General features: G+C 41.8%; 1 protein-coding gene across 1 annotated transcript in view; it reads left to right on the top strand.

Moving 5' to 3' along the window:
• Window positions 1–4917: 4917 nt before the first annotated feature.
• Sec16 (endoplasmic reticulum export factor secretory 16) overlaps window positions 4918–13742 on the top strand; it is a 201833-nt gene continuing 193008 nt past the window's right edge. The window contains exons 1-2 of the mRNA XM_080275457.1: window positions 4918–5013; window positions 9647–12617. Coding sequence (XP_080131583.1) covers window positions 4918–5013; window positions 9647–12617 — 3067 coding nt within the window. The remainder of the gene's footprint in view (window positions 5014–9646; window positions 12618–13742) is intronic.

Raw genomic sequence — 13742 nt, 5'->3', positions numbered from 1 at the left:
CCCAGCACAAATTAACATAATCTGATTCAACCAAACCTAACTTAATTTAACTACCGTAACTTGAATGATTGGGGACAAGTGAGCTTTGGGTGTGAATCGGCCCATTGTCCTCCTTAGGATCCACCATGAATGTCAACTATTGGTAACTTGACTTTTTGCTCTTTAGTATCCTGTTATTTTAGCGGGATTTCGATGTCATGGATGATTTGTACAATCTTTAGTAATGTAAATGATGTTACTGCTGAATCTGGGTGCACAAAGGAATTTAGGTACTGTAATTCTCTACCAAATAGGGATGCCGTTTCCAACTACAGTATATCATAACCAATTCTTGATCTCATGGTACCAGTAAGTAATTTTGGTACATATGCAACACAGGTAGTTAACTGTTGAATTCTAACTGCAAGAAGTGATTGGAAAAAAATAGAATATAGCCTACCTATTTTGAGTGTTTAACCCGCAAACACTGGGCTATTTTTAACGCAGTCATTCCCTCACTAAGAGCAGTATCCGGGAAACTGCTGAAAATTGTTTGTTTTCAAACCATAATATCTCAGAAACTGTAGCAGTTATGGAAACGAATTAATGACCATTTTTGTCATCAGCTCTTCCTCTTGCGATTGAACATATCCCCAGGTCTCTAGGTCGTTGCATCGATGAGTAATCCATCCATCCATTGCCAGACGCCATGTATCCCAAATGGGGTGGCCAACGGCTTAGAGTTAATTGTTTTACAGGGAGGGGCACTAATCCTCCACCAACCCCACTTGACACGTAAGGATGCCAACAGCATCTGGTGTTCCCAGGCGGTCACCCATCCAAGTACTAACCAGACCCAACGTTGCTTAACTTCGCTGACCGGATAGAACTAATTTTCGGGCAAGAGCAAGACGTGTTTGTGCATCTACCCGCGGCGCCAATTGTGACATTGTTCTCAAAGTGATAACTTCACTACAAGATAAACTAGATACTGTTGCTTCCAAGGCATGCGTTATAGCACTACCATTGGGCCCTTTTTCTAGTATCCTTGGTAAAAGGCTTGGCAGGGGTGAATGATGCAGTTGGCTACAGAAGGCACAGAGATCTATCTATCTACAGTATCTATTGCCAGATGCCATAATCCCATAAGGGGTGGCCATTAGACTTTGAGTTATTTGGTTTACGGGGAGGGGCACTAACCCTCCACCAACCCACTTGTTGACACGTAGGGAGCACGTATGGGTTGGTTATATGGTTACCACCCAGCGTTGTAAATGGTTTCTTGGCTTACAGGAAACCATTAGGCTTGTTACTCAATGTAAAGCCACCTGTAAAGGAAAGAAAAGCAATAAGAAGTGACAGGAAAGATGGGAGAAACAGGAAGAGAGGAGGGCAGGCACAGAAAAGGCTAAGGAAGAAGTAGGCAGCACTACATCAAGTGAGTGGATGATGGTCGCCACCACCTACCACAATAGACACAGAGATACTCAGACAAATAGGAACCTGAAGACGTTGTTGTACACCTGGCAAAAGCGCGGGACAGACTGACTCTCGCCTTTGTGATATGGAGGGACTGCCTCCCTACCCTTTGGTGGTGACATGAAATGTCGGCCAGTTCAAATGGTGGTGAGAAGACACTTGCGTGTATAGCCGCTATCCGGTGGCCATGTAGCACCCCAATTGTGATGTGTATAGACGTTACCTGACGGATAGGAGTTAAGGAAGCAGCCAGGTTTCCCGCGGCAATGTTTACCGACAGTCTCTCCGACTGGCCGTGTTGTTTACCAGCTGTTGCTTCAACTGGACACGTCAGTGTATCAGACATCCTCAGAACACAAATAACCATGTCAGAGCTATGGGAAACTAAATGAATTAACCAAAACTAACCTAACCTGTGTTTGACAGCCAACTTTCAAATTTGAAAACTGCATTAAAATATTAGATATGGACAACTACTCTAACCAAATGTATGGTAACTTGCATTTGACAGCCAGCTTTCAAATTTGAAAAACCCATGCCTGTTTGGTAAAGAATTAATGGAATTTACAGTTATGAAAGATAATCCGTGTCATAAAATTTTCATCATCTGTTAATGTGAATTCTCCTGCAGTTTATCCAAATTCCTTCCATGCACTTGTAAACAACCCAGTAAAAGTTCAGACAGCATAGCATCATGCAGTGACTTGTTTAACAAGTTCTTTTTGTGATTAATGTTCAGCATAAAACTTAGGAAGCTTTTCGCATTACCATATTCTGTTTACATCATAAATGGGTATATTTCCAGTACTGTATTGCTTTCTGAGGGTATAAGTAAAATAACCTTTGTCTAACTCCACGGGTTTTCAGCTCTGTAGAACGCTAAGTGTCCTATACTGGATTTCTTTTTTGGAGCACTGTATCCAACAGTACTTGGTCGCTTTTGGTGATTATTGTAAAGGATTTGTTGTTGCTTTTGGTGGCTATTGTAAAGGATTTGTTGTTGCTTTTGGTGGTTATTGTAAAGGATTTGTTGTTGCTTTTGGTGGCTATTGTAAAAGATTTGTTGTTGCTTTTGGTGGCTAATGTAAAGGATTTGTTGTTGCATTTGGTGGCTATTGTAAAGGATTTGTTGTAGCTTTTGGTGGCTATTGTAGAGGATTTGTTGTTGCTTTTGGTGGCTATTGTAAAGGATTTGTTGTTGCTTTTGGGGGCTATTGTAAAGGATTTGGTGTTGCTTTTGGAGGCTATTGTAAAGGATTTGTTGCTCTTGGTGGCTATTGTAAAGTTGTTGTTGCTTTTGGTGGCTATTGTAGAGGATTTGTTGTTGCTTTCAATGGCTGTTGTAAAGGATTTGTTGTTTTTGGTGGCTATTGTAAAGGATTTGTTGTTGCTTTTGGCGTCGGTTGTAAAGGATTTGTTGTTGCCCTTGGTGGCTGTTGCAAAAGATTTGTTGTTGCTGCTTAACCCCAGTCTGACCAAGCAGACCCATCAGCCACAGAGAACTAACTGCTTTTGTGGGGGTGCTCCACAGGTACGGTACCATACGGTACATGCACCATGCAGGGAATCAGCACCCATGTGTGAAAAACAGTGCTTTGTCACAGTCAGACCAAGGTCTTTCCCAATGGTAAGATGCAGGGAAGTAAAAAGTGATTTGGCTTATGAGTTGATGCTGCAGTTGCTTAACTCCAGTGAGGGTGCACAGCACCACCACATGTAGCTACTGTAGTTTCCTCCTGAATGTCGTGCTCTTTAACAGCCCCTGTAAAGATGTAAAATCCAAAATTAATGAAATCTGAGAGGAAAAACATAAAGGCAGAGTTGATATAAAACTGTTATGTGATAATTTCCAGCTCCAAGGTAAATCCATCCCTGGTCAACTTGCTCCCAATTCAACTTAGCCAAACCACCTAGTCCAACTGGAATGACTTGGGGATGGTTTGGTTTGAGGGCTGGATTGACTTGTTACAGGTGTAGGTTGCATGGTTTAATACTGTATATTGTCCTGTAGATAAGTGAAAAAATTTGGAGACTACTACATTCTGATCACTGCCAGTAGCTTAAATTTTTTGAAAACTTAAGAAGTATGGGATATTTGAAGTGCAGAAGCTCAAACATTAGAAAATTTATTTGGGTGACTCTACACTGAGTGACAAGCCAAATGGTTTCCTGTACACCAGGAAACCATTTTCTACGCTGGGTGGTAACCACATACCGTAACCAAATCTTGGGGCCTGGTGGTTTAGTGGGTAATTAAGTTCTCCAGTCGGATTGAGCTGGTGAAGGTTTATATCCCAGGGGTGGTTGGGGTTATTTCTCACATAATGCCACTCAGGGATGAGTGAGATTGGTCACTCTCATCTTAAATGTCAGGATCAACATTCCTAGCCCCGGGTTCCTACGCTCCTCATGGGGCAACGTAGGATTGGATGATGGATGAACTATGTATGGCAGATTGTCTATCTGTCATGGTTTACATGAACAAAAAATTATTAGGCCTATTTGAACATTTGTTGTGTAGCTATACTGGTATTAGTTAAGCTTGTCATAAAGGCATGTGTATAGTTAAAGTATAATGGTACTTAGTGTTGTATGTGTCTAGTGGTTGGTAGAGATTTTATTAATAAATGCAAAGAAAAAAGGCATGTGAGGAGCGGAGACATATACTGGAATTACTTTATGGTATAGCCTAGTTCCATGATGTTTGGAAATGAATGTGAATATGTACAAAATGGAATTGATCATGAATGCAATAAAAAAGTACCATTAATTATTATGATTGCAATTTCAGATTAAGTAAATCAAGGAGAAACTAAACTACTGTCAGTAGTTATGCAGGGATGTAATGTTTGAACAATACAGTAATGATAATAATCATTACTGTCACAAAAATACAGAAAACAAACTGGACGAATATGAATTGAATTGATAAGATCCTTCCACTGCTTCAAGTAAAGCGTACATTTACCAGCATTTTTTTTTTTTTTTTTTTTTTTTTTTTTTTTTTTTTAGTGGTGGCTGTTTTGATAAACAATCCGACTGTGGTATGATGTAGGGTGAAGTGTTGGTTATATAGCTTGCAAAAACCATTTGTTTATATTGCATACTTTTGCAGGTATAACAGGGTAGTTCAGTCATTTTTCTCTGAATGTAATGTTCCTCACCATGGAATGACCCACTTGTCACTGTTTCAGTCATGCTCTGGGTAAACTATCCTTCAGTGATAACACTGTACTATACATTACTGTACTTTCATTATGGTCATACATGTGTTCTCCCTTCTGCTTGACTCCGTGTTTCATCACCACACACAAGCTATGGTGCTAGAGGGGAATGTTGTCATGTGGTGGTGCTGATATAACCATGCCTCAGAAAGGATAATATCAGATTGGTTGTCACTGTTACTGTACTGTATATCACAGATGTGATGCGTACCTTTTTTGCAGGCAGCTGAGGAGAATGTACCGCAACCGTCTTCGGGGCGGCCATAAAGTGGGAGCCCCGAGGTCCCTTGCCCAGTCCACCCAGCATCAATCTGGTCCTGTGCACTCAGGGGTAAGACAGGAGAGTGCACTTGTACATATGTTAACTCCTTTAAAGCATCATGCCTCCCTGGCTAAGTTTAACTTAGGAATTTAATAATACCTGTCTTTAACAAAAGTCTGTAATACTGTACTTTGTCATCCTTAATTCTGCTGGCTGTAATATTAGTATAATTAGAATTACGTATGCCTTACCATACTAATCAGTAGGCAGTAAAGATAATTTGTGGGGTAGGGAACTAATACAGTGCTTGGAAATTCTACTAAATCTAGAATGAGAATGCAGTAAGAACTTGCAACAGTCTGCACATTAATTTTTAAGTGGTGAAGAGTGCATGTTGATTTTTCATACAATTATGACTATGGTACATTAGAAACTTTTTAATAACTAAACTAGCTACATACTGTACAGCTAAACTCACCTTTTAGTCTTGTATTAAGAGAAACATAAAACCTCAAAGTATATGTGAGGTCTGGTCAGAAAGTATCCAACCTTAGGCTCAAAAAAAAAAAAAAAAAAAAAAAAAAAAAAAGCTAACCTATTTAGCTAGGACACAAATCCCCCTCAAAGTAGGTCCTTTCTGACTTGATACACTCAGCCCAGCATTCATTCCACTGCCTGAAACATTTGCAAAGTCATTTTTCGGTATCTCCTGCAGGTGCTTTGTCACATTCGTCATGATCTCTTGGATGAACGTTGCTCAAGACATGCTGTAATGTGCAAATTGCTGTCCAAACTTTCTGAAGACTATTATCACTGGAGATGAGACTTGGGTGTATGGGTACGACCCAGAAACCAAAGCACATTCGTCCCAGTGGAAGCTTGCAGGGTTGCCTTGGCCAAAAAAGCACAAAAGGCCTGCAGCAAAGTGAAATGCACTTGCATGTTTACATTTTTTTTTTTTTTTTTTTTTTTTTTTTTTTTTACTACTGTGGTGTTGTGAATCACAAATACACACCAGGTCAGAGTGTCCATAAACATTCCTACCTCGATCTTATCCGTCGTCTTCTTGATGCAGTTTGGCAGAAGAGATCAGACTTCTGGAAAGCATCTAGTTGGAAGCTGCACCATGACAATGCCCCTGCTCATTCTTCTCAACTGATTCAGGAATTTTTGGCCAAACACAACATCTCGCACATCCAGCAGGCTTTCTACTCACCAGGCATGGCTCCGTGCGACTTCTGGTTATTCCCCAAGCACAAAACTCTGCAAAAGGGTTCCTGATTTGAGATGAGAGAAGAGATCATGATGACTGCTGTGAAGGGCCTGCAGGAAGTACCGACTGTAAAGAATGCTTCAGGCAGTGGAAAGAATGCTGGGCTACATGTGTCAAGTCAGTAGGGGATGGGGCCTACTTTGAGGGGGATTAGTGTCGTTGCTCAACAGGTTAACTGTTTATTTTTTTTAGAACCTAAGGTTGGATACCCTCTGAACAGACTTCATAATACTGTTCCTGTACTGTACCAGTACAATACGGTACCGTACTGATATTTGATGCTGAAATACTGTTTGAGTGCATGACGTATTGAAATTAGGGAATTGCATTTGAATAATGTATTAGCTACATTAGTGCCTTATGCACTGTATTGATATTATAGTATGCTATTCCAGTTACAGTATGGGGTATTACCACTGAGGTCTGTAGTATGGAGAGGCTTTCTCATGGGTAGCACCACGTAATTTATGTAGCCGCCGCCAGAGTGTAGCAGCAACCATGTTACACCATGCCTGATGCCCGTGTTTTTGTACTGAGCTGCTCTGTGGGTTTTTGAAAGCAGCTGATGATTCCGTAAATATAGTGCCATGGTCCACTGTGCAGCTTACGGATACAAAAATGGGCACAAGAATTCATTGAAGAGAGATGGCGTTACATTTCACAAGTAAGAAATATATCTTGTTGCTAATTCTATAACATTACTGCCCCCTGGGGTGAGGCGGGAAGATTCTTCCCCAGTACAGTAATCCCTGTACCACCCGGATGCCCACGTTCTGGACATCCCCACTTACCGGACATTGTGGGCCTGGACCTTCGGAACCCAAAAATGGCCAAAAAAAAGAAAAAATCCCCCCCAAATCCGAATTTTTTCCCACCCGTAATTTGAAATTGCCATGTGGCACCGAACAGCTGTTACACCACGGACCATCACCCCTTCCTTCCTCCCCCCTTCCCCCTCCGCTGTCAGGGTTGCCATTGGGTATTTTTCATTACCAAATGCGGGCCAATTTGGTCATGAAAAATTCGTTTGGTAATGAATCAGAGTAATGCATTACCAAAGGATTTTTCACATGTATGAGGATATGCAGGATGGAGATGGTGGATTGTTTGCTCTCTCTGATTAATCTGGTAACGTACATAGCATGAAAATAACCAACATGTTGTTAATTATACGAAGAGTGATTACATGTATTTCCACTTGTATGTATAATTAGTGAAGAATAAATGCTAGCTTTATGAATTTGGTTGTGAAAAGTTAAATTTGGTAATGAAAATTGAAGAGTTTGGTAATGTGGCCGTTGCGATCTGGCAACTCTGTTTCCCCCTCACCAACACCCAAACAGTTATTGCCTAACTTCGATCGCGGATGTAGCATATCATAATGGGAGGCACACGTGCACATTTTTTTGTGAATAAACAGTGAATAAACTGCAATACCTCGCCACTAGACCACACGGGAATTTACAATGTTGTGCAGTGTTAAGAAATTAGGAATTTAGAGTGCAAAGGATTAGCTGTGGAGTGCAAATGGCAGGTGAAACTGGCCTGGTGCAATAAACAATGTGCAGTGTTACCAGTTATTACTCACAATGTAAAGAATTACTGTAAGTGCAGCACAACCCTGGACTACTGTACGTGCTTCAAGAGCATTTTCACCACTGCCAGAACCTTACAAAAGGTGGCCACAAATGAGCTGTAATTACCCTGGATGAGGTACAGTCATTTCTAATTCCTCATTCTTTGGTTCCTTTTCATTTATTTCAAGCTTTATGTCCATTATTGGTGTGAATAGGGTCTTAAATAGGTTTAAATATGTGCTATGCATGTCCGGTAGGGAGTTATGTAGGTGGCTTTCAAAATTAGGCTGGGTTAGGGTCCATAAGTACTAGTCCAGGAGCCAGGGACTTGTTGTAAGTACCCAGAATGTTTCATATTGTACTGTATTTTCCATACTTACCTCCAAAACCTCATTTCACTCTTTTATGTCCCTTATTGGTGTGAATAGGGTCTTAGGTGCTATACATGTGCAGTAGGGAGGTGTTTTTCTGAGTTAGGCTAGGTTAGGGTCCATAACTACCAGTCCAGGAGCCAGAGACTTGTTGTAAGTACCCAGAATGTTAAATATTGTATAAACTCACCTCCAAAACCTCATTCTCTGGTTCTTTTCCATTTATTTCAGTCTTTTATGTCCCCTATTGTTGTGATTTGGGTCTTAAATAGGTGCTATGCATGTCCAGAGGGAGTTGTATAAGTGTTTTTCTGAGTTAGGGTCCATAAGTACAAGTCCAGGAGGCTGGGGCCCACTATCCGGACAGGATCACTTTCCGGACATGCCTTTGGCTCTATTACATCGGATAGCGGAGGGATTACTGTATCCCTGATTGAACTAAGCCACTAAAACGGGCCCATTTATCTCCAGTCTTTCTCTCCATGTCCTCATCTCTTCAGTTCACACTCTCTTGTAGATATTTCCATGTTTCTTCTGGCTTTTATCAATCTGGACATTCGGTTTCATGGCATGGATAGTGCCATAAAGGGTAAGTTCTGCACTGCAGCAACCAATGGCTGAAAAAAATTCATAATCCATATATGTTTTTGTATTATAAGCAACGAGTGTATCTTTATTAATAACCACTGCTTAGTGGAAATAAAGAATTTGAATTTGAATTTGAGTGCTGGTGTTTCAGTATGGCAGCCAAAATCACACGCCCGTGGCAGAGTTAGCCTTTTCATACTATAGAGCTCAGTGGGTATTACAGAAGTGTGGTAAGGTATTACCAGAAGTAACCCAGATAAGCAATATATATACTGTACCCTTTTTAATGAGTTGTTTTTCCTGCATACAGTATTCATAAGTATTTTTGGCATTTGATTTCATAAGAATTAAAAACTTGAACTATGCAGAGTATTTTAGAATGTTTAATATTCATCATCATCATCTAATCCAGTTTTGTCCCATGAGGACCATAGGAGCTTGGGGCCAGGCAAATTAGTCCTGACATTTAAGATGAGAGTGACCAGCCTCACTCATCCCTGAGTGGCATTTTGTGAGCTATAAACCCCAACCATCCCTTGGATATTAACCTGCACATGCTCAGTCCGATTGGAGCTCCGTAATTACCCACAAAGCCATCAGACGTCATAATTTGGTTATGTGGTTACCACCTAGCGTAGTCAGTGGCTTCCTGGTGTACAAGAAACCATTTGGCCAGTCACTCAGTGTACAGTCACGTGTACACAGAAGAAAGAGGAAAGAATGAAAGAAAGACAAAAGAGGAAGGAAGGAAGAGAGGAAAAGGCAGTCACCCAAGAGCAGCTCTACATCGAGTGAGTGGATGGTGAACGCCCCTACCTACCTGTAATGTTTAATATTAGCCCCCCAAAATTTTATAATACCCCTACCATATGTTATGTTTACTGTATTTGCAGGGTAGCTTTGAGAGGCAGTATGGTGATCCATTACAACCACACCTGCTTCCCCCCAGCCACAACCAACCTCCACCACAGCCACATCAAGGGGCTGGCAACACTAACAATAATAACAACAACTGGGGGTGGGGTGGGGATGGTTCTGATGGGGCCTGGAACTGGGGAGAAGATATCTGTTGGTCAGGGAGCAACAACAACCAGCAACTCCAGCAACAACAACAACATTTAGGTCAGCAGAAGCAGCACAACCAACCAGCCCACAGCCAGTCTCATGCCTTCTCTCAACACATGCCACCTCACAGCTCTCAACATTTTTCAAAATCTGCAGAAAATGTACCTTCTTACACCAATGTGGTTACAGCTAATCCATCACATTTTCAGCATGTTACACCCAGTACCCAGCATCATCAGATTCAGCAGCAGGAGTACATTAATGGAAGCAGTCAAAATGGTCAAGGAACTTGGGACTGGGGTGCTGATAACTGGGGAAATGACTGGAGTAGCACTGATACTTATAACAATAATAAAAATACTAGTGTTATTACCAAACCTGTTGACTACCTCAGTTCAGACAGCCAGCAACAGCAAAGTTACCATCCCCCAAGTCAGCCCCACCAGCAACTAACACAGTATCAGCATTATCAGCAACCGCATTTACCACAATCTCACCACAACCAAGAGACAGCAGACCAGAGTTTTGGTATTAATCCACAGAAAACACACCATGACTCCAGCCAGACTGAACAGCACCATGGCAGCACACAGCATGAACCTAAGCAAAAACTTGAACATAGAGATCCCCAGCCACAGCGGTATGTAGCACCCAGCCATACCCCAGCAGCCATGGGTTCAGAGGATGACTGGGGTTGGGGGAATGATGACTGGCAGGTGAATGGCCAAGTATCAGAACAGCTACAGTTACCAGCCACTCAAGGCAGCTCAGCAGCTCAGTCATCTGTACTACATGATACAAAGGGAACACCAGTCACTCGTATGACTGGCATCACTGAGCCAGTTAGTGATGGGTGGCCTAACTGGGAGGAGGGTACCGAAGGTAAAACAAGTAATGCGGTCACAGAAGCTCATGTGGATGCAAAGCTTTCCCCTGAGATGACCCAACTATCACAGTGTGAGGAAAGACAAGTATATGAACAGCAGCAACATCATTATCAAGAACAGCAGCATAGTCAACAGCAGCAGCAGCATTATCAAGAATTGCAACATAATCATCATCAGCAGCATTACCATGAACAGCAAGAGAACCTTCAGCAACAATATCAGGAACAACAGGGTACATATGAATCCCATGAGCATTATCATTATCAAGAGCAGTCTCACCTCTACCATGAACACCAACACCAGTCTCAGCATCAGGACCAGCAGCAAGAGCCTCAGCATAAGCAAGAAGAAAAGCAGCCAGAGTCAAATTTGCACTATCAGGATCAGCAGACAGCAGAACAGCAACAGCCATATCAAGAAAAAGCATCAAATGACCAGGAACATCTTGATCAGTTTCATTATCAAGGAGAGCGACCAAAGAATCTGGAAAAACAACAGTATCAGATCCAAGAGCAGGCACATTGGGAAGAGGAACAACATGGCCAAGAGTTACATCATCAAGAATTGCAGTATACTCAGAATCAGGAACAGCAGAAGCCAAGCCATGAACAGCACCACCGTTACTCAGATCAACAGTGGGATAGTAACTGGGGACAAGGTGACTTCAGTACCACAGCACCTGAGGAAGGCACCAGCATACATACAGACACCACCACTGGCATTACTGAACATAGTTACTTAGAGACCTCCAGTTACACTAGTAAAACTGAGCATACTGTAAATGAAGCATGGGACAAAGCAAGGACTGTAGATCATGCTGTCTATGAGGAAGGACAGCATCCAGCTTCAGAACAACTTGAAAAGTTATCAGTGCAACCTCAGGCACAGGATGCTTGTGCTGTTACTCCAGATACCACTACAGCTCAGCATAACACTGTATGTACACAGTCAAGGTCCTTCATGCTTGATAATTTTAGTGATGGTTGGGGAGATGGCTGGGGAGAATCAGAAGCCCCTCATGAGACCACTGAGTCTCATGAGAAAATTCAAACTACAGAAACTGCAGAGACCAACAGGGAAACACGGTCTGAGACTGATCGTGAGCATGCTGGTGGCAAAGATATTGCAGCTACTTTCTTGTCTACTAGTGATGAAATATCTTTACAGGCTCCTGCTTCTGCTGCTGTTCAGGATGTGCCTGTTGATCATAATGTAAATAATTGTATTGGTAATGAACAGTGCTCAGCAGAAGCATGGGAGGATGAGTGGGACCAAGATGTTGCAGGTGAAGAACATCACTCTACTGATCACTGTGCTGATACCCAAGCCAGCCATGCAGTTGAGGCATTGGCAGATGAGATAGGTGGATTAAACCTTGGACATAATACTCATGAATCCAGAGTTGAAAATATTCTTCCATCAGGAGACTTGGTGCCTCAGTCTTCCAGCTACTTAATCCCAGAAAGTGTTCAGTCAGGGCAAAAAGATGAAGAATTCTCCAGCCAAGATGATACTTCCCATGTTGCAAAAATGGAGATTTACTCTGGCTACCCTCCTCAGGATTCAGTAGAAGATAGAGCTTCTGATGCTGATCAACCTGCAGACTTTCAGTCTCAGCCTGAAATGCCACAAGACTCCCAGAAACTTCAAACTGACCATTTCTTTCATCCTTCTCCAGTCCCAAGTCCCAGAGAACCTCATCTGTTCCCATCCTCACAACCTCAGGAGCCCTCACAACACCCAACCTCACCACCCCAGAATTCCCATGCATACCCAGCTTCACCATCACAGGATTCTCTCTATAACCAGGGAACAACCATTGTTCCTCCAGTACCTGATCCCATTGTGTCTAGGATTCCTGATGGAGCATCATCAATCCCTGAAGTGATGACTGCTGCAACTGTTGCTACAGGTGGGTATTGACTTGTCATCCCACCCCCATTCCTTTCTCCAGTTCAGCATCCTACCTTTTGCCCAGCTTGCACACTTGCCAAAGCACCATCACATGACTCATGCTTGACTTAGTAGTGCCAAAGGTGTCATGTTGCTTGTCATGCTGTTTGTATGCATTTTGATGCCTTGTATTTAAACATTTCTTTTAATCAAAAGTGCTGATATCACAGAGAAAAGAACTGTTGCTCTGTTTTGGGAAATGTTGCTTTCAAACAGTTAAGGAAGCATGCTTTTAACTGATACTTACCATACACCAAAGCAGTAAAACCCCACCTAAAGAAAACAGTATTTTAATACCTAGGAAACTCTGGGTATGACTGAGCTAATTATGGTATGGTTATGTAAGGATGACTTATACATGTTACTTACTGTATGTAAAGCAGACGTCTTTTAATAATAAATTTCACAGTCGATATGAAGTCTGCTGCAGGACTGTACCATCTCGTTGGAGAGAAAGTGGTAATCAGAATTAACCTTTCTCCAAGATGAAGAATATATGTACAAGTACAGTATATGTAACAGGTATCTGCAGTGAGAATAATGCTTCTGAAAGTAAGTTTGTATATGCTGTGTGTGTGTGTGTGTGTGTGTGTGTGTGTGTGTGTGTGTGTGCGCACACTTGTTCTTACCTAATTGTCATTACAGGATTGAGTCAAGCTTGTACTTTCCCATGTTTTGAACCATTTTTATCCTACATATCTTTAAATTTATGAATAGTTTTGGCACACACTATTTCATTTGGTAGTGCATTCCACTGATCAGTTGCTCTGTTCAGGAAACTGAATTTCCCTACGTCTTTATCACCTCTCTTTTTGTGCAGTTTTTTGCATTGTCCCTCTTGCTGTTGCTTCCCCATAGGTTACCGTATATACTCATTCATGTCTGTTTTCTTTTTTCCTGTGGTGCATTTACATAGCTTAATCCTGTCTCCACTTTTCCTTCTCACTTGTGATGTTGGTAGGTTTAATTTTTCTAGACTTTCTTCATATCTTAGATCCCTTAAGCTTGGTTCCCATCTTGTAGTGGCCTTTTGTACCTTTTCAGTCTTATCTGTGTGTTTTTTGAGATGTGGATTCCAGACTAC

This window comes from Coenobita brevimanus, chromosome 61, assembly GCF_032717465.1.
Source record: "Coenobita brevimanus isolate Jiangsu-jjx chromosome 61, ASM3271746v2, whole genome shotgun sequence".
Lineage (NCBI taxonomy): Eukaryota > Metazoa > Arthropoda > Malacostraca > Decapoda > Coenobitidae > Coenobita > Coenobita brevimanus.
Note: the sequence above shows the minus strand (reverse complement) of the source record. Positions and strands in the feature narration are given on the sequence as shown.